This window comes from Callorhinchus milii, unplaced genomic scaffold (assembly GCF_018977255.1).
Source record: "Callorhinchus milii isolate IMCB2004 unplaced genomic scaffold, IMCB_Cmil_1.0 Scaffold9, whole genome shotgun sequence".
Lineage (NCBI taxonomy): Eukaryota > Metazoa > Chordata > Chondrichthyes > Chimaeriformes > Callorhinchidae > Callorhinchus > Callorhinchus milii.
Window position 1 is genome coordinate 20,759,707 of NW_024704750.1, and position 20,877 is coordinate 20,780,583.

The window sequence follows — 20,877 nt, forward strand, 5'->3', positions numbered from 1 at the left end:
GCATTGCCACCATCTTCCTGCTCACAGCTCAGGCACAAGTCCTACCTCGGACTCCAGGAATCCTGTAGCTCAGTGGTTAGAGCACTCGCTTTGCAAGTGAGAGACCTGAGTTCAATTCCAGGCAGAGGGCGAAACCTTGGGCAAGTTTCCTTACTCCACACAGAGCCTAATAATAATCCTCCAAAACCAAAAACAATAATAAATTGGTCATTTTCAATCCACGACTGTTTGTGGGACATTGCTGTGCGCAATTGGCTGCCGCGTTCGCCCACAAATTTACAGTCACTTCACTTTACAGTGTGTTCTGTGAAGCGCTTTGGGACGTCCTCCCGACGTGAAATGCAAGGATTATTATTATTATAGTCAAGACACCTGACCAAGCAAGAAAGAGCCAGGTAGCCACGCACTGGGCGGGGCTGCCACACACTGGGCGGGGCCGCCACACACTGGGCGGGGCCGCCACGCACTGGGCGGGGCCAGCACACACTGGGCGGGGCCAGCACACACTGGGCGGGGCCAGCACACACTGTCACGGGGAGGCGGGGTTTGCTTGGAACCTACATCTGCGGTTGCGCAATAGCCGCTCAACCTGAGAGACGGAGAGAGACCCCACACACTGAGCGGCCGAGACACAGACACTCACAGAGCGCGGGTCTGAGGCACTGAGAGCCGCACTGAGGGACTGACTGACTGACTGACTGAGGGACACAGTCGACACACAGAGGCGGCAGCGGGAGGCCACAGAGAGGCGGGACCGGCGATGGGCTCCCGGGCGTCCTGCCTGCTCCGGGAGGAGGAGATCGAGGAGATCAAGAAGGAGACGGGCTGTAAGTGAGGCCGCGGCGGCGGCGGGGCCTGGGGCACGGCAGCCACTGACCCACCCACTACCCCCCACCCCCAGAACCACCCCACCCCCCCACCCCCCAGAACCACCCCACCCCCCCACCCCCAGAACACACCCCACCCCCCACCCCCAGAACACACCCTCCACCCCCCAGAACACACCCCACCCCCCTCCACCCCCCAGAACACACCCCACCCCCCTCCACCCCCCAGAACACACCCCACCCCCTCCACCCCCCAGAACACACCCCACCCCCCCACCCCCAGAACCACCCCCCCACCCCCAGAAAACACCCCACCCCCCTCCACCCAGAACCCCACCCCCCAGAAAACACCCCTCCCACCCCCAGAAAACACCCCCCCCCAACCCCCAGAAAACACCCCCCCACCCCACCCCTCCTCCACCCCCCAGAAAACACTCCCCCCCCCCCTCCACCACACAGAAAACACCCCACCCCCCTCCACCCAGAACCCCCCCTCCACCACCCAGAAAACACCCCACCCCCCCAGAAAATACTCCACCCCCCCCAAAAACCCCCACACATGCCCCCAAAATACTCCCCGCCACACAACAACCCCCCCACCCCCCAAACGCACCCCCTCAAGACGCACACCTGTCCATAAAACAACCCCCACCCCCCCCCAACCACACACACACAAAAAAAACCCCACATTGCCCTTTAAACCTCCATCCGTGCCCAGACCGGCTCAGCTCCCCCCACCTCTGCCCTCAGACCCTTATCTACGCCTTCATTACATCCAGGCTCGACTGCGCTAACTCACCCGCTTTCCAAACTTCTCCGTCGCCCTCACCGTTCAAAAGGCCCCGAACAGTCGTAATCTTTCCTCTCTCCCGTGACCTGTTAAAACCCTCCCCCCCCCCACCCACCCCGGAGGGCACTGACCTGCTCTGGATCCTGCACACCCTGCCCGCTCCACCAACACCAGCCTTTCTGCTGCCCCCACCTTCCCCAACTCTGGAGCTCCTCCATCCCTGAGCCCTTTTCTGTCTCATCCCCTCACTCGCCTTTGGTCATCCTCCCTAACCCCCCCCCCCCCCCACCACCCCCGCGCCACATGAATCCAACCCCAAGATCGGGTGCAAATCCTCGTCTATCCAGCGCCTTGGGCTGTCCTCCCAATGTGAAGGGTGCTGTGTAAATAGAATTTGTGGTCTATTGTGCACGGCTCATTCTTTAGCTCACACACAGCGCCCACCTCACACGCACGCACTCGCGCGCAGCGCAGAATGTTCGGCCGGGAGCGAGAGTCTGTGAGGCTGAATGCAGACACCGTAAAACACATAGCTGTCTTTGTGTGCGATCGATGAGCCTAATATGCTGTTTCCTCAGCCTAAAATCTGTGTCTTGCCCCCCCACAGTCTCTCACAGCCAGATTACCCGGCTCTTTAGCAGGTTCACCAGCCTGGACAAGAGCGAAAATGGGGCTCTCAGGTAAGGCCGGGCAGGAGGCAGGGTTGGGGCCAGGCATGGCAGGGGCTGAGGGCAAGGCAGGGGCGATTGGATGGCATCGAGCTGGATAGGCAGTCGAATCTTGCTCAGACTGGCTGTTGGCTTGTTCATTCTGTGGAGCGAATGCGTTTAGAAAATATACATATAGAAATCCCAGAGATAGTTTATTGGAATGGAATGCGCACTCTCTCTCTGCTTACCTAATTCCAGAGAGGATTAGGCATAGGTTGGCAAGAGACAAGGCTTGGGGACCCCAGAGTGTGCATTGGGGTGACTGCTGGAGTCTAACCAACTAAAACCACATAGCTTGCCATTGAGAGAACTGCCTGGCAAGCGCTCCCACTGCTTGTCCAGCAAGTTGGGGCTTTGGCTTGCAGGGCGAACAGGAGGATTCCCTGATTGCAAGACCACCACACTGCAGTTGTGACCAGCCCTATATAGCTGGAGCTACATAACTCTGTATGTTTGCACCTCTTCTGTTATATTAAGACAGTAACGTGAACATACATATCTTGCAATGTTTCATAGTGATGGGCTTAGACTCCAAGCAAGGCAGAGGGGCAGAAAAGTAGGAGTAGAGGCGTGGCTGAAGTTTGAAAGTGGGATTTATAGTCGAACAGTGTGGCGGGGGGCTACTGGCTGCTGTTCTGGAGTAACCTCTGTCTGTCTGTCTGTCTGTAGCCGGGAAGATTTTCAGCGAATCCCAGAGCTGGCCATTAACCCTCTGGGTGACCGCATCATTAACGCTTTTTTCCCTGAAAGGTAAGAAGATGTGAGAGCCTCACAGATTCTCCTCTTACACTCGCAGCATTCCAGCACACACCACACCGGGGGGGAGGGGAAACTCACGATCTCGACCCATCCAGAAACCCATCGCCGTGCTTAAGCATATCCAAACCACACTGAGATTTCAGAGATAGATTGCTGGAATAGAATGCGCACTGTCTCCCTGAAGGAATGCTTCATGCTTAGCTAATTCCGGCGTAGGTTGGCAAAAGCCGAGGCTTGTGGAACCCAGAGTGGATATTGGGGTAGCTGCTGGAGACTAACCACATAGTTTGCAATTGATATTGCTGGCTGGCAATCTTTCCTGCTGCTTGTCCAGCTAGGATCACCCTACCCATTAAGGCTTTGACTTGCAGGGTTAACAGGAGCTGACTGGGATGATTCCCTGCCCCCAGTGACTGGTCTGCCGTTCCAGATCCTGCCGATGAGCCGGGCTGGGCTGTGCTGTTATCAGCCGTGCCCTGTAGTATTGCAGACCCGATTGGCTCAGGAACCGAACTAGAGACTGTCACAGAGGGTTGGCTCGATTCCAACATTCTGTTGCCAAACATGTCACCTTGGAGCCAGTTCAACTCCGAGGAGACCCCACTTTGCCCCCCCCAGAAGGACAGTAATCCCCCAAATAAACCTGGCCGCTTTATGGGTGTTTGTGAGACAATGCGTTATGTAAATTGATTTTCGTTTTTGCGACAAAATAAACAGTTACTGCACAAGAATGTGTACAGAGCGCTGAGTGAGTTTCCCTGTTTCTCCTCACGGCTCAGCGAGGATCAGGTGAACTTCCGGGGCTTTATGCGGACACTGGCCCATTTCCGGCCCATTGAGGACAACGAGAAGTCGAAAGACCCCAGGGAACCCGAGCCCCTCAACAGCCGCAACAACAAGCTGCTCTGTGAGTCCACGTGCCTCGCCCTCACATGTGCCCCTCCCTGAGCTCTGCCCCCAAACTCTTAACAATCGCTCTGTTTCTTCCAGTTGCTTTCAGACTGTATGATCTTGACAAGGATGACAAGATTTCCCGGGAGGAGTTGCTACAGGTAACAACCCTGCCCTTGGGACCTCATCCCCCCCCATCTACTGGAGTCCCCTCTGCCCACTTCCACAACGCCCCCTCCTGCTCACTGTCCCCACCTCACTCCACGCTCCCTGCTCCCTCGCCCTGCCCTCGCCCTGCCCTCCCTCGCCCTGCCCCCCCCGCTCCCTCCCCTGCCCCCCCCCCCTCCCCCCCCCGTCCCTCCCCTGCCCCCCCGTCCCTCCCCGCCCCCCCCGCTCCCTCCCCTGCCCCCCCCGCTCCCTCCCCTGCCCCCCCCCGCTCCCTCCCCTGCCCCCCCCCGCTCCCTCCCCTGCCCCCCCCGCTCCCCCCCTGCCCCCCCCGCTCCCTCCCCTGCCCCCCGCCCCCCCTGCCCCCCCCGCTCCCTCGCCCTGCCCCCCCCCCGCTCCTCGCCCTGCCCCCCCCCCGCTCCCTCGCCCTGCCCCCCCCCCCGCTCCCTCGCCCTGCCCCCCCCGCTCCCTCGCCCCGCTCCCCCGCCCCGCTCCCTCGCCCCGCCCCCTCGCCCCGCTCCCTCGCCCCGCTGCCCCGCCCCGCTCCCTCGCCCCGCCCCCCCGCTCCCTCGCCCTGCTTCCTCTTAGGCTCCCAGAACCTGGGGTCCACCCCCGCTCCCTGGCCTTGCCCGCTCCCTGGCCTCCCTATCCCTGCACCTGGCCCTACCCCCCCCTCCCCCATTTTCGCTCCCTGTTCCTGCCCCTGCACTCTCACCCTCTGCTCCACTCCAATGGCAGGTACTTCGGATGATGGTTGGAGTGAACATCTCTGATGAGCAGCTGGGCAGCATCGCCGACCGCACTATTCAGGAGGCCGACCAGGACGGGGACTCCTCTATCTCCTTCACCGAGTTCCAGAAGGTAGCACCCCGCTCTCCCCATGTCGCCATGTCTGTTACTGTGGTGTCTGTATGTGTGTCCCTGTTTCGCTTGCTCTATCTCTCTTGCCTCGCTCTCTGTCTCTCTCTCTCTGGGGCTCTCTCTCATACACTGCCTCTCTCATTTCAGGTTCTGGAGAAAGTCGATGTTGAGCAGAAGATGAGCATCCGTTTTCTTCACTGAGATTCTCTCCTCACCAGCACCCCCCACTCGCACACTGCGTACATCCCCCCCCCCCCCCCCGTCTCCGCTGGAGGCTGCCGGGACCTGGAACTGTGTGTGGAGGGAGCTGTTGCCTCTCCCCTTTGCGCTGGGCTGGGCTGCTTTACCTCCCCTATCTGGCCCAAGCCAACCTCTCTCTTCCCCCCCCCCCACCACCGCCCCCTCCGGCGGGTCCCTTCCTCCACCCCCTCCCATGGGTCCCTTCCCCCACCCCCTCCCGTGGGTCCCTTCCCCCACCCCCTCCCGCGGGTCCCTTCCCCGCCCCCTCCGGCGGGTCCCTTCCCCGCCCCCTCCCGAGGGTCCCTTCCCCCACCCCCTCCCGCGGGTCCCTTCCCCCACCCCCTCCCGCGGGTCCCTTCCCCCACCCCCTCCCGCGGGTCCCTTCCCCCACCCCCTCCCGCGGGTCCCTTCCCCCACCCCCTCCCGCGGGTCCCTTCCCCCACCCCCTCCCGCGGGTCCCTTCCCCCACCCCCTCCCGCGGGTCCCTTCCCCCACCCCCTCCGGCGGGTCCCTTCCCCGCCCCCTCCCGCGGGTCCCTTCCCCGCCCCTCCCGCGGGTCCCTTCCCGCCCCCTCCCGCGGGTCCCTTCCCCGCCCCCTCCGCGGGTCCCTTCCCCGCCCCCTCCGGCGGGTCCCTTCCCCGCCCCCTCCCGCGGTCCCTTCCCCGCCCCCTCCCGCGGGTCCCTTCCCCGCCCCTCCCGCGGGTCCCTTCCCCGCCCCCTCCGGCGGGTCCCTTCCCCGCCCCCTCCCGCGGGTCCCTCCCCCGCCCCCTCCGGCGGGTCCCTTCCCCGCCCCCTCCGGCGGGTCCCTTCCCCGCCCCCTCCGGCGGGTCCCTTCCCCGCCCCGGATGGTGATTGTGGGTTATTGATCACAGGTATTTATTGATGTGGTGAAGGATTGTGATTGCTGGTGTGTCTGAGCTCCTCACCCGGTGACGTCGCCTCTTTCCTGTCAGCTCTTCGGTCTCAATTTTCATCAATTAAAAAAAAAGTGTTGAATCTTCGTCACGTGCTCTTTGTGGGCGGGGCCCGGCCCGGCAGCTGACCAATGGGGAAGGTGGGGGGGGCGCGGGAGTGATGGCGCGGGCACTTCCGGTCGGACTGAGCGAGTGACGGGCCCGCGGACCAATCAGCTGCGCGCGGAGCGTGGGCCGGCGCTCAACTTCCGGCGGTGGCGGAGCGGAGCCAAGATGGCGGCGGGAGAGGACCGAGGCCTCGGGGGCGGCCCGGGAGGGACACTACCTGCCAGGATGGTAACCCCGCGCTCCCAACCCCGGGGACGGTAGCGGGTAGGGCGGCCCTGTCCGGGTCAGCAGCGGGAAAGCTCGCCAGGGAGAGCTCCCAACCGCCAGCGATGTGGGTATAGTGGGTTGGACTCCAGCAGTTGCCCCCAACACACACTCTGGGGGGAGGGGAGGGAGGGGGTCCCCCAGGTCTCGGCTCTTGTCAACCTGCGCCCAATCCTTTCTGGATTGAGGTAAACAGGATACGTCCCTCCGGAGAGGGGGAGAGGGAGAGAGAGAGAGAGAGAGAGAGCGCGTGTTCCATTCCAACCATCTGTCTCCGGGATTTCCATGTGTTGATGGGAATGTCTGGAGTTCTCGGTTTGGTTTGGATGCTCTTGAGCGACGGCGATGGGTTTAAACACAATCCCCATCCCCCCCCCCGCTCCCTCCGAACATGCCCCCGCCCCGCCCCCATCTTCCTTCACAGGGCCGGTGGTCCCCTCCCCTCCCCTCTCCTCCCCGGCAGCCCTCTCCGCGCCCTCTGCGCTTGCCGTCCTCCCCGACACTGTGCCGCGCTTCCCAGGACATTGTTGGATGTGACGGTCGCTGTGTTAAATGTGGCTGAACAAAGTCATCTGTTTCGTGGACGGCTGATTCATTCCAGCTCGTGCCGTTCCCTCTCTCTCTCTCTCTCTCTCTCCCAGTCTCCCTCTCTCACTCACTCTGTTATTGCACAGCCGGACATTACACAGCCCGGAACTACCCGTGTTTAAAGCTGAGGAGGAGACCCACCCCCCGCCCCGGTAGCTCCAGCGGCACCGTTATCGACCTCGTTCTCTCTGCACTCAGCACGTTGGAGCAGCGATGGGCAACCTGGGGTTGGAAGTGGCCCCCGGGGCCATCAAGCAGCGGCCCCTGGACATCCGCACGAGTCTCGGTCAGTCCGTGTTCAGTCATTTCTTGATTTAAGGCACTGTTGTCAGTGTGTGAGTATGACTTGTCAGGATGTCAAGCAGTCGGTGTGAGTGAGTCTGTCAGGGTGTGAGTGTGGCTGTCGATGTTATTGATTTTTCAGCTTGACACATGCGAAACCAAGCTGAGAATTACACAGATTGTTGAAATTGAATGTGCACTCTCTCCCTGGAGGGACGCATACTGCTCACCTACTTCTGGGAATGTATTAGGTGCAGGTTGACAAGAGCCAAGGCTTGGGGACCCCAGAGTGTACATTGTGGTAACTACTGGAGTCTTTCCACTGGCGGGTGGGTTGGTAACCCGAGGGCACCGATTTAAAATATTTGTTAAAAGAAACAGGTGAGGTAAGGAGAAATTTTTTCATACAGCGATTTGTTCAGATCTGGAATGCATTGCCTGAAAGGGTGGTGGAAGCCGATTCGATAACAACTTTTAAGAGAGAAGTAGATAGTTGTTTGGGGAGGACAAGTTTGCAGGACTATCGGGAGAAAACTGGGGCTGATTGAATTGGATAGCTCTTTTCAAAGAGCCGGTACAGACACGATGGGCCGTGTGATTCTATGATTAACCAGCTAAAACTGCATAGCTTGCCATTGATAGCACTGTCTGGCAAGCTTTCCCACTAGGACCACCCTACCAGTTAGGGCTTTGGCCTGCAGGGTTAACAGGAGCTGAGTGGGATGACTTCCTGCCCCCAGTGACTTGTCAGCCTTTCCAGACTTTGATTAGCCTGTGCTGTCAGCGGTGCCCTGCTAAATACTGCGGACATGCCAGTTCAGCTCCAAGGAGACCCGACTTAAGTGTGAGTGTGACTGACAATTATCAGGGTGTGAGTGTGACTCAGGGTGAGTGTGTCTGTCAGGGTTTCATTTGTGAGTGTGGCCACCATTTGCCCGCTGTGTAAAGTGCTGTGCTCTCTCTCAGGTTGGGGCTTGTGTTTGCTCTCTCTCTCAGGTTGGGGCGTATTGATGGTGTAGATGCCTGGGTCCCTGCGGCTCCCAGCTTCCTGCATTAGGCTGAGCTTTGCTGTTGATGTCCCGGGAGCTGCCACCACCGTCAGCTGTCATCAAAGCGATTTCCCGCGAAGCAGAGTGACCCTGGAGAGGCGGCTCCTCCCCCCCACCTGAGACTCGTCCCCTACCAAGGCTGTTCCCTCTGCCAAGGCTCCTCCCCACCCAAGGCTCCTACCCCATCTGAGGCCCCTTCCCTGCTGAAGTTCCTCCCCCTCACCAAGCTCCTCCCCTGGAGGCTGTTCCCCTCCCCCTGTTTGTCTGTCTGTGATGTGGGAGTGACAGTGAATAGAATTACTAAGTGACCAGAGGGCAGACCCCTCAGCAGGGTGTATATCAGTCTGCACAGCTCCGAGATGCTACCTGTGTGAAAGGCACTATATAAATGCATGTTGTTCTGTCTGTCTGCATGTGTCTCTGTCTGTGTCTCGTGTCTTTCAGTGTCTGTCTTTATTTGTTTCTGTCTGCTTCTCTGACTATCTATGTCTCTATGTCTGTCTATCTCTGTCTCTCTGTGTCTCTGTGTTGCTCACCTTCAGTACTTGGGCCTTTTACACTGAAGCTCAGCCTCACACCTCACCATCCCGACAGTCCATTAGATTCTGAACAAGTAGCAGCCACAAACAGCGACCCCTCCCTCACCCTCCACGCCCTCCAGTCTTATCCTCTTCCTCCCTGCCTCCCCTATCTATGTCCTTCTCCCTCCCCGACCCTCCCCATATCCTCTTCCTCCCCCCCCACCCCCAGTCAATGATTGAGTCACACAGGCGTGACAGTCTGTAATGTGGTGGCGAGTGGACTGGGAACAGGAGAGGGTTTGTGAGGAGACTAATCCTGGTCTTCCCCCCTCCCCCCCACCCCCTTTCCCTATGTGATCAGCACTGATACCATTACTCCCAATGCTCTTGTCTCAGTCTGTCCTGTGGTAACCAGGCTCTGCACTTCCAATTGTTCAGTCTTTGAAAATGACAGAGCCCAGGAAGGAGTGGGGGGGGGGGGTCTGTATTTCTGGAGGACGATCTCTGGGTGGGGGCAGGGAGCCCCAGAAATCCCTCCCCCCCACCCACCACCACCAGCGAGCTCTGAGCCAATCATATTGCTGTATATAGTGTTTTGCTCCCGCTGCGCGAGTGTTCCCTGATTTTGTTGACCCAGAAGCTTTACCTGTCATTTCACTAACCTTCGGGCTGTGCAATATTGTAACGTGTAAACAAGCCACGTCAAGTTTAAAAAAGAACAACAAAATCACAATGTCTTCCATTCGGAGATGTACAGATCCACGCCACGTTAGTGCTTAGTAGCAGCAACAGTAGTATCAAGTATAGAGCAGTGCATGAGGTTAGCAGAGCTTGTGACAAACATATTAAACTAGGCTAGAACCGGATTAATGAACTAATGACTTTGATAAGCCACCGAATGAGTGACTACAGCACATCCCAGCCTGGAACCATCGCCCCATCGCGTCTCATTTTCTCCTACTGTTTGTGTTGGCTTCAGTGCCGAGGCCCAGAGAGAGGGTGTGATTGTCTCTCGGGATGACAACTGTTGGAGCAGTGGGACGGGAGCAGAGTTCCCGAGCAGCAAATCTCTGGAAGGAAATGGATTTCAGCGAACCAGGAACCCGAGCAGCTGGTAACCAGCTGGAGTGAGGGGAGTGGGTGCTGCGCCCCAGAGACCTGCCGGTACTGACTGGAGAGGCAGAGGTGAATGTGGCAGTGATGGGGGGAGAGAGAGACGAGTGCCAGCCCCAGCTAAAACAACACCACTCTGTGCTCTGAGCCCCCACCTTGTGACTTTTCAAATCAACACCAATGTCAGCACCCCAACTGCAGAACTACACAGCATAGCCGCGCGGGGGGAGTGTGTGCTCATTCTCTGAAAGGCGTGTGCTTAGCGGAATAACTTAGCTTTGGATAAAATAACAAAATACCTCCTGAGTTTCTAAAGCCATAAAATATTAAGCATTACTAACTATTACTAGCAATAACTTTTTGTGCATGCATCAGTACTTTATGCTGTATAACAGAGGTGTAGAAGGAAGTGGCTGACTTATTTGGCCAAATAATCTTGATCTTAATCTAACCCTTAGGCACGGATTTAACTTAACAGCATTTGTTTTTTGTCTCTTAAAAAAAACTTTTTATCGTTTCTGAAGTACAAAATGGCCGACTTTTGGGGTCATTACCACTCAAAAGTCGCCATTTTATACATAAAAAATGATAATATTAACAAATGCTGATATTGTGTCAATCTTTTTATTTCAAAAAATTGAAAGCTGGTTACAGTAAGTAAGTGGGAACCGAGCCTCGGTGGACGCAGGCCTCAGATGGCTGGTTTGTTGGTTCAGGTCTGCCCCCAGGCCCGATCCCCACCTGTCACAGGAACCACAGCCAAACCAGCAGGTTACCATTCAACATGGTGTAAAGTGTGTTCGGTCAGGAGCTAGATGGAGGGAAAGTCAGGTTAATGTTCTAAGTCTGAGCATTCAGCAATAAGGATGCAATTTAGATTTCCTGCATCTTGCAGTCAATGGGAAACGGGTTGTGATATGGCCACTCTGTCCTTGACGTGACTCTGTAAACCTGCTCCCAGCGGTGGGGGTGGGGGTTGTTATTTCCTTGTGCGGTTGTGGGACTGGAAAATGTCGCATTAGAGTGGACGAGAGTCATTCTGAAGTTGGACTTGTTAGAGAACAGTGAAGAGGGAGCTTTACTCTGTGTGCAACCTGTGTTGCTGGAACTGGGTGCTCTGTACCTGGATGTGGATTAGCTGGTTAGTGATCGAGTAACTTGCTCTCACTGTTCGCATCCAAGAATTGAGGTGGCAGCTGAACCAGTTACTCTTTTTTGTGAGGAGGGGAGCTGAATCCTCTGGCTGCCCCGATCGGTGTGTTGTCAAGGCATATCCTGTCTGTAACCTGCTTTCTATATTATATTTTAATGGGGAGCGGAGTTAAAATGCAATGATTACAGTGCATGAGGCAGCTTGCATTAAACTATGCATTTCTGAGAGATGAGCAGGTTTGTGTGACTCATTCACTGTTGTAGAATGAGCTGTGGAGCAGTGATTGCTCTAACCTCACCTCTGTACAGAACAAACAGCAATAAAATACCCGAGTGCCAAGGGTCACTAGAGTTCAGTGTTTGTGCCTCAGCCTTTATTTGCTCCAAGATGGTACCCTGCCTGACGGCTGCTATATTACTGTAACTGCATGTTGTTAATTCTCTAAACCCTGGGCCGAGTGGAACATGGTACCCACACACAACTCCCAACTGATACCATAATCCTTTCAAGGGCATCTCAAAATGCTGCACACGATTCACTGCAGAGTGTAAAAACTGTTTGTGGGCAAACACGACAGCCAATTTACACACAGCAAAGTGGTGAAGTGAATGACCAATTTAATTTGGGGGAGCGTCAGTCACGGACACTGAGAAACCTTGTCTTTTGAAAGAGCATTACGGGTTTGAAGATTTCCACCCGATTTCCACCTTGGTTTCACCAAGGACGGCATCTCTGACAATGGGGCGGTCTCCCTGCACTGGAGGGTCCGCCTGAACTGGAGCTCAGATTCCTAATGTGGGGCTTGAATCTACAACCTTCAGACTCGAGACGAGAGTGCGGGAGACTTAGCCAGGCTGAGTGCAAATGTGAAACACTCCCTTCTTTAAATATACATCTTCAGACTTGGGTGTATTTGTGTCATGATCAGCTGCTCAGACAGCCATTGTTTGTGAGATGGGCAAGAAGTAGAGATCACTGAAAAGCCCACCCTGTCCTCACCCACCTACCGCTCAGGAAGGGGCGGCAGCCACTGGATAGCAATCAGGAGCAACATCTCCTGCTGATCTCTTCAGTTACACCCACACAGACTGATAACACACAGTCACATCTACAGTCACACAGTGTCTCTCACACCCACCGACAGCCACACACACAGTCACACACGCACACACAGTCACTGACACACACTCTCTCACACACTGACAGTCACTGACACACAGTCTCACACACACTGACAGTCACTGACACACAGTCACACACACACAGTCACTGACACACTCACACACTGACAGTCACTGACACACACACTCTCACACACTGACAGTCACTGACACACACTGACAGTCACTGACACACAGTCTCTCACACACTGACAGTCACTGACACACAGTCCCTCACACACTGACGGTCACTGACACACAGTCTCTCACACACTGACAGTCACTGACACACAGTCTCTCACACACTGACAGTCACTGACACACAGTCTCTCACACACTGACAGTCACTGACACACAGTCCCTCACACACTGACGGTCACTGACACAGTCTCTCACACACTGACAGTCACTGACACACAGTCTCTCACACAGTCACTGACACACAGTCTCACACAGTCACTGACACACAGTCTCTCACACACTGACAGTCACTGACACACAGTCACTGACACACAGTCTCACACACAGTCACTGACACACAGTCTCTCACACACTGACAGTCACTGACACACAGTCTCTCACACACTGACAGTCACTGACACACAGTCTCTCACACACTGACAGTCACTGACACACAGTCCCTCACACACTGACGGTCACTGACACACAGTCTCTCACACACTGACAGTCACTGACACACACTGACAGTCACTGACACACAGTCTCTCACACACTGACAGTCACTGACACACAGTCTCACACACACTGACAGTCACTGACACAGTCTCTCACACACTGACAGTCACTGACACACAGTCTCTCACACACTGACGGTCACTGACACACAGTCTCTCACACACTGACAGTCACTGACACACAGTCTCTCACACACTGACGGTCACTGACACACAGTCTCTCACACACTGACAGTCACTGACACACACTGACAGTCACTGACACACAGTCTCTCACACACTGACAGTCACTGACACACAGTCTCACACACTGACAGTCACTGACACAGTCTCTCACACACTGACAGTCACTGACACACAGTCTCTCACACACTGACGGTCACTGACACACAGTCTCTCACACACTGACAGTCACTGACACACAGTCTCTCACACACTGACGGTCACTGACACACAGTCTCTCACACACTGACAGTCACTGACACACACTGACAGTCACTGACACACAGTCTCTCACACACTGACGGTCACTGACACACAGTCTCTCACACACTGACAGTCACTGACACACAGTCTCTCACACACTGACGGTCACTGACACACAGTCTCTCACACACTGACAGTCACTGACACACACTGACAGTCACTGACACACAGTCTCACACACTGACAGTCACTGACACAGTCTCACACACACTGACAGTCACTGACACAGTCTCTCACACACTGACAGTCACTGACACACAGTCTCACACACTGACAGTCACTGACACACAGTCTCTCACACACTGACAGTCACTGACACACAGTCTCTGACACTCCCGGAAGTGACGCGGCGGTGCTGGAGGCCCCCGGAAGTTGGCATGTGGTGGCCGCGGTGGTGCCGGGCGCTGCGCCTGGAGATGAAGATGAGCGAGAAGGCGGCGGCGGCGGCGGCGGGAGGAGGAAAGAGGAAGGAGGCCGAGGCCGGGACCGGGGAGCAGCCGCCGCCCGTGAAGAGGCCGCGCGGGACCGGGGCCCGAGTGGTGCCGCCTCCCGTCAAGAGGAAAGCCGGGTTCAGCCTCCAGCAGCTGTCAGGTCAGAGCTCCCTCCTCACTCACTCACTCACTCACACTCCCTCACTCACTCACTCACTCACTCACTCACTCACACTCCCTCACTCACTCACCCTCACTCACTCACTCACTCACACACACACTCACTCACTCACACTCCCTCACTCACTCACTCCCTCCTCACTCACTCACTCACTCACCCTCACTCACTCACCCTCACTCACTCACACTCACTCACTCACACTCACTCACTCACTCACCCACACTCACTCCCTCACTCACTCACTCACTCCTCACTCACTCACTCCCTCACTCACTCACTCACTCACTCACTCACTCACTCACACCCTCACTCACACTCACTCACTCACTCACACGCACTCCCTCACACTCACTCACTCCCTCACACTCACTCACTCACTCACTCCATCCCTCCCTCCTCCCTCTATCACACTCACTCCCTCACACTCACTCACTCACTCACACTCACTCCATCCCTCCCTCCCTCCTCCCTCCTCACACTCACTCACTCCATCCCTCCCTCCTCCCTCACACTCACTCCATCCCTCCCTCCTCCTCCCTCCCTCACACTCACTCCATCCCTCCCTCTCACACTCACTCCATCCCTCCCTCTCACACTCACTCCATCCCTCCCTCTCACACTCACTCCATCCCTCCCTCCCTCCCTCCGCCCTCTCACACTCCCTCCATCCCTCCCTCGCTCGCTCACTCACTCTCACTCACACACTCCCTCCCTCACTCACACACTCACTCACTCACTCACTCACTCACACTCCCTCACTCACTCACACTCACTCACACACTCACTCACTCACTCTCACTCACACTCACTCACACCCTCACTCACACTCACTCACTCACACTCACTCCCTCACACTCACTCACTCCCTCACACTCACTCACTCACTCACTCACTCCATCCCTCCCTCCTCCCTCTATCACACTCACTCCCTCACACTCACTCACTCACTCACACTCACTCCATCCCTCCCTCCCTCCCTCCCTCCTCCCTCCCTCACACTCACTCACTCCATCCCTCCCTCCTCCCTCACACTGACTCCATCCCTCCCTCCTCCTCCCTCCCTCACACTCACTCCATCCCTCCCTCATCCCTCACACTCACTCCATCCCTCCCTCACACTCACTCCATCCCTCCTCCTCACACTCACTCCATCCCTCCCTCCCTCCGCCCTCACACTCACTCCATCCCTCTCCCTCACACTCACACCATCCCTCACTCACTCCATCCCTCCCTCCTCCCTCACACTCACTCCATCCCTCACACTCACTCCATCCCTCACACTCACTCCATCCCTCACACTCACTCCATCCCTCCCTCACACTCACTCCATTCCTCCCTCACACTCACACCATCCCTCCCTCCTCCCTCACACTCACACCACCCCTCCCTCCTCCCTCACACTCACACCACCTCTCCCTCCTCCCTCACACTCACACCATCTCTCTCTCTCCTCCCTCCCTCCCTCCCTCCCTCCCTCCACTCTCTCTCTATCCATGACATTCTCAGCTCGGTTTGGAGATTGTGAATCATGGCGATGGGTTTCCACCTGTGCCAAGACCCCCTGTTGGCTGAGCCATCACCAGGCTTCACAGCCTCCAAACCACAAGGGGATGAGAAGTCCCTGTGTCCCTGTGTCTACACATGGAAATCCCAAAGAGAGATTGTTGGAATGGAACGCGCGCTCTCTCTCTCTCTCTCTCTCCTTCTCCCTCCCTCCCTCCCTCCCTCGCTGGAGAGACACAATCATCAACAACAACAACAACAACAACAAGATTGCATTGATAGAGCGCCTTTCACGTCGGGAGGACGTCCCAAGGCGCTGGACAGTTGGGTCAGGACCCGAGCATTGGGGGGAAATGGTCAGGGGGAGGGAAGGGAGGGAGCGAGGAGGGGGGAAATGGTCAGGGTGAGGGGGGGGGGAGAGTGGAGAGGGGAGCTGAAGGCTCGGTCAAAGAGAAAGGTCTTGAGACCGGCCTTGAAGGAAGAAAGGGAGGAGGCGGCGAAGGCACTTGGGGATGGAGTTCCAGAGCCTCGGGGCTGAGAGGCTGAAGGCCCGACCACCGATGGTAGGGCGGTTGGGGCGGGGGATGTGGAGCAGACCGGAGCCAGAGGAACGGAGGGTACAGGCAGGTAGGTAGGGGGATAGTATTAGGGCTGAGGTCGGCGAGAGCCAAGGCTCGGGGTTTGGGGGGACGACCCCAGAGTAGGTGTTGGGGTAACCGCTGGTGTCTAACCAGCTAAAACCACATCACTTGCCATTGATATCACTGTCTGCCGAGCTTTCCCGCTGCTCGTCCAGCGAGGACCACCCGACGTGTTAGGGCTTACAGGGTTAACAGGAGCTGAGTGGGAGGATTCCCCGCCCCCAGTGACTGGTCTGCCCGTCCAGGTCCTGCCGATCAGCCGGGCTGGGCTGTCATCAGACAATACTGCAGACACACCTGGCTCAAGGAACCAGACTGGAGACAGTCACAGAGACGTGGCTCAGTTCTGACATTCTGCTGCTAAACATGTCACCTTGGAGCCAGTTCAGCTCCAAGGAGTCCGCACTTACCTGTCCCCCAAGAAGGATTGTGACTAGTTGGTCACTCGACACCTGACAAGCGCAGGTGTTAGCCCTCACTCGGTGGATGGTAGGTACCAGGAACTCCCTGCGAGCTTCCAAGTGGGCAACACAGCTCAGCATGAAATGCGTGAGAACATTGCCACCATCTTCTCACTCTCACTTGCCGTTTCTCTTCTCACTTCTTCTTTCTCACTTTTCTCACACTCTCTGTTTCCTCCCTCTCTTCTCTCACTCTTTTCTCACCCTCTGTCTCTTTTCTCATAATTCCTTCTCTTCCTCTCTCTCTTTTCTCATTCCATCTCTCTTACTTTTTCTTTCACCCTGTTTTCTCACTCTCTCTTTCTCTGTGTCTCAGAGACCCGCTCGTACCTGGAGGGTGGGCTGCGGAAGGTGGAGCCCTATTACTTTGATTTCTGTTCTCACTGTAAGGGCCGCTGGGTCGGCCAGTCTTTGCTCCACGTTTTCTCCAACGAATTCCGGGCGGAGCCCATCGAGTATTACCATCAGGCGGCCGCCGCCGGACGCATCCGGCTCAACGAGCAGCCGGCAGACCTCAGCACCATCTTACAGGTAATATAACCCCAACACACACATACCCTTCCCCCCCCCATATACCCCACCAACACACCATATACCACCCTGAGACACCCGCCCAACTCACACATAAACAAATTACATTTGTATAGTGCCTCACACCCTATGACTGTTACGGGGGTGTGGGGAGGGGGGGAGAGAAACCATGAAAGGTTTTGTTTGGTGGAGCCTGTGAGGGTGGGTGGGTCAGGGCTCACTGGAGATGGTGGGGGCTCCGGTCACGCCCTCTCGTCCTCTCCACAGAACAACGATTTCATGAGGAACACGGTTCACCGGCACGAGCCGCCGGTCACTGCTGAGCCCATCCGGCTCCTGGCCAACACGGAGCAGGTGGTGGTGGTGGACAAGCCGGCCTCGCTGCCTGTGCACCCCTGCGGCCGCTTCCGGCACAACAGCGTCATCTTCATCCTGGCCAAGGAGCACGGACTGAGCGGTCTCCACACCATCCACCGCCTCGACCGCCTCACCTCCGGGGTCCTCATCTTCGCCAAAACCCTCGCCGTCTCCAAGAAACTCGACCAGCAGGTTCGCGATAGACAGGTGAGCGTTCCGCCCAGCCCCCAACCCATCCCGCAACCTAGCCCCCCAGCTCGCAACCCAGTTCCCAAATCCCTGAGGATGGGGTAGCCGAGCTACTGCAGGTGGACACGTATCTGATGAGTGCAGCTAATATAATCCCCCACCCCCAATATACCCCAACACACACATAACTTTGAGACGTCTTGAAGATATAAGGTGCTATATCAAATTCTATGATTATAGTATTATTATAAATACCCTTATTCCCCCCCCCACTCTAAATACAGAGTTGTCTTACAGGTAATATATATTACCCCAGATTTACTCTCCAGACACTCCCCAAGCACCCCACATACACCAACAACAAATTACATTTCTATAGCACCTTTCATGTCAGGGCGTCCTCAGGCCCAGCCCCGCCCCGCCCCCAGGCTGACTCGCTTAACCACGCTCTCTCTCCCTCTCAGGTTCATAAGGAGTATGTGTGCCGAGTGGAGGGAAAGTTCCCGGAGGGTGAGATCACCTGTGAGGAGCCAATCCTGGTCGTCTCCTACAAGCTGGGCGTGTGCCGTGTCGACCCCAAGGGCAAGCGCTCGAGGACTGTATTCCGGCTGGTGTGTCATAGCGGGAGCTCCAGCCTGGTACGCTGTTTCCCCATCACCGGCCGCACTCACCAGATTCGTGTCCACCTGCAGTACCTTGGCCACCCCATCCTCAGTGACCCTGTGTACAACAGCCCTGCCTGGGGGCCCGACCGAGCGCGCGGAGGACACAGGGACAAGAGCGACTCCGAACTGCTGGAGGCCCTGATAGCAGCTCAGCGTGAGAAAGAGGGGCTCGACCTCCTGGGAGAGGGGGGGCTGTGGGGCGAACAGGGGAGCGGGGGGCTGGCGGGGAGTGAGGGGGTGGGAAAGAGTGGGGTTGTGCCTGGAAGCGAGGGGGCTGGGAACGAGGGGGCGGGGGCTGGGAGCGAGAGGGCGGGGGCTGGGAGCGAGAGGGCGGGGGCTGGGAGAGAGGGAGTGGGGGCTGGGAGCGAGGGGGTGGGGAGCAGACCGCAGGGGGTTAAGGACCCACTGTGTGGGGAATGTAAGCTGGTCAGGACGGACCCCTCCCCCGGGGACCTGATGATGTACCTACATGCCCTGAGGTACAAAACACCCGACTGGGAATACGCCACCGAGCTGCCCTCCTGGGCTCGAGAGGACTGGCCCGGGGACTGACCCTCACCACCCATCCCCCACATTCTCCACCCCTGCCAGGGCCACAGGACTGACGCCTCTCCCCCCCCCCCCCCACCCCACCCCACCGCTCTTTACACCAATATCAACAACTTTCATAAAGGGTTAATGTAAACCGGCTGGAGCTGCTTCCTGTGCTGGTACCGAGGCCAGTCAATCAGTGCCGGTCGGTCAATTAATGCCAGTCGGTCAATTAGTGCCAGTCAGCCTGTCAGTCAGGCCGCCGCCGGTGTCAGTGTGGGGATGTCTCGGCTCCGAGGCCGAGTGTTGTTGATGTAATAAAGCCTCACGTTTATGATTTGCTCCTTTGTCACAGAAATTTACATTCCAGAAACAGGCCATTCAGGCCAACCCGTCTGTGCCGCCCTCTCCCTGCTCTTGGGAGGAGGTGGAATCCGCACTGTGAGGGCAAATTAATCCTGAGTTCCTAAAAGCTGCTCAGTGGGGTGGAGGGGCGAGGGAGGAGATGGAGAATGGTGAGGCTAAACCAGGAACCTCTGACTCGCCTTGGAGCTGCCTTCCTAGTGCTGGTCAGCAGGACTATCTGAGGCTCGTCAGTGGTCCAGAGTGCAAACAACGGTGGTTTCTATCCACAGGAAAGTGGACCCTAGTGAGACTGAGAACCTACAGGCCCAGGAGCTCTAGTCCAGCGCCAGACACACAGTCATCACAGAGCCCGGCCAGCCCTCCCCCACCCACCCCAACAGCGGAACTGACCTCAGTCAGGGCTCCCTGCTCAGGATCTCTCTAAACATCCCAAAAGACAGTCGTGGTTGTAAATCAAGTTACACAGACCTGTCACTGAGAACACCATCACCAGCCGGAACCAATCTGACCCGTTAGCAATTTGGCTTACAGACATGACAACAATTTACATTTACACAGCGCCTTGCACGTCAGGAGAACGCCCCAAGGTGCTGGGACAGTCGATGGTTTGTACCCGAGCTGGGGGTTGGGATCAAGAGAGTGGGTGGGGTGTGAGGATGAATGACTGGAGTCCTGCAGCTCAGTGGTTAGAGCACTCGCTTTGCAAGCGAGAGACCTGAGATCAATCCCCGGGGGGTCAGGGCGAAACCTTGGGCAAGTTTCCTTACTCCACACAGAGCCTAATAATAATCCCTCCAAAACCAAAAACAATAATAAATTGGTCATTTTCAATCTATGACTGTTTGTGGGACATTGCTGTGCGCAATTGGCTGCCGCGTTTGCCCACAAATATACAGTCAATTCACTTTACAGTATATTCTGTGAAGCGCTTTGGGACGTCCTCCTGACGTGAAAAGCGCTATATCAAATGCAAGGATTATTATTATTATTTATTAAGGTGCGGGGATTGGTGGGGGGAGGGATTCTGACCACAACCAGCAAATCAGGTTATAATTTATTAAACAACACAGATATTAACAAGACTCACAAAGTGGCCAGTGAGTGAAACACGGGAGTGTGAGCACAGCACAGCGGCCCGGGGCCCAGGGACAGTCAGACACGCCTGGCCCAGGCCAGCGAGACAGCGGGTTCCCTGGGATTGGGCCGTGTGAGCTACAGTAACAGCAATCGCTGCACTCACTGCGGTGTGGGACAGAGTCGCCACCCCATGAAAAAGAACGAGAAAGAGACAAGAGTGAGTGACAGTAAGTGAGAGAGACAGAGTGAGAGGTGGAAATGAGAGACGGGAGAGAATGAGAGACGGAGAGAATGAGAGACGGGAGAGAATGAGAGACGGAGAGAATGACAGACGGAAACGGAATGAGTGAGAGGGAGAGAGGCACAGT

At 56.7% G+C, this 20,877-nt stretch overlaps 2 protein-coding genes and 1 long non-coding RNA gene across 4 annotated transcripts; all 3 read left to right on the forward strand.

Annotated features, from left to right (window-relative positions):
- Positions 1 to 511: 511 nt before the first annotated feature.
- Positions 512 to 5,417, forward strand: chp1 (calcineurin-like EF-hand protein 1). Its single transcript, XM_042338116.1, has 7 exons — positions 512 to 827; positions 2,225 to 2,297; positions 2,997 to 3,077; positions 3,866 to 3,993; positions 4,077 to 4,138; positions 4,881 to 5,003; positions 5,151 to 5,417. The coding sequence occupies exons 1-7, from the start codon at positions 761 to 763 to the stop codon at positions 5,202 to 5,204; spliced, it is 588 nt and encodes a 195-aa protein (XP_042194050.1). The 5' UTR covers positions 512 to 760; the 3' UTR covers positions 5,205 to 5,417.
- A 993-nt stretch (positions 5,418 to 6,410) lies between these two features.
- Positions 6,411 to 11,585, forward strand: LOC103190046. 2 transcript variants are annotated; one of them, XR_006085301.1, is made up of 3 exons: positions 6,411 to 6,493; positions 7,204 to 7,403; positions 9,949 to 11,585. It is a non-coding gene; the product is annotated as an uncharacterized LOC103190046 (long non-coding RNA). The 2 variants fall into 2 exon arrangements; XR_006085300.1 differs by lacking the exon at positions 9,949 to 11,585 and adding an exon at positions 8,396 to 8,846.
- A 2,367-nt stretch (positions 11,586 to 13,952) lies between these two features.
- rpusd2 (RNA pseudouridine synthase domain containing 2) lies at positions 13,953 to 19,087 on the forward strand. The gene is made up of 4 exons (XM_042338140.1): positions 13,953 to 14,167; positions 17,110 to 17,324; positions 17,592 to 17,888; positions 18,335 to 19,087. Exons 1-4 carry the CDS (start codon positions 13,954 to 13,956, stop codon positions 19,085 to 19,087), a joined length of 1,479 nt encoding a protein of 492 aa, XP_042194074.1. The 5' UTR covers position 13,953.
- Positions 19,088 to 20,877: the final 1,790 nt, after the last annotated feature.

Bases quoted from the DNA above. Each gene is read 5' to 3' on its own strand.
- rpusd2 (XM_042338140.1), top strand. From the start codon at position 13,954: ATGTGGTGGCCGCGGTGGTGCCGGGCGCTGCGCCTGGAGATGAAGATG. The intron at 14,168-17,109 runs GTCAGAGCTCCC...TCTGTGTCTCAG, and splicing joins CAGCCTCCAGCAGCTGTCAG to AGACCCGCTCGTACCTGGAG. The intron at 17,325-17,591 runs GTAATATAACCC...TCCTCTCCACAG, and splicing joins ACCTCAGCACCATCTTACAG to AACAACGATTTCATGAGGAA.
- chp1 (XM_042338116.1), top strand. From the start codon at position 761: ATGGGCTCCCGGGCGTCCTGCCTGCTCCGGGAGGAGGAGATCGAGGAG. The intron at 2,298-2,996 runs GTAAGGCCGGGC...GTCTGTCTGTAG, and splicing joins AGCGAAAATGGGGCTCTCAG to CCGGGAAGATTTTCAGCGAA. The intron at 3,078-3,865 runs GTAAGAAGATGT...CTCACGGCTCAG, and splicing joins AACGCTTTTTTCCCTGAAAG to CGAGGATCAGGTGAACTTCC.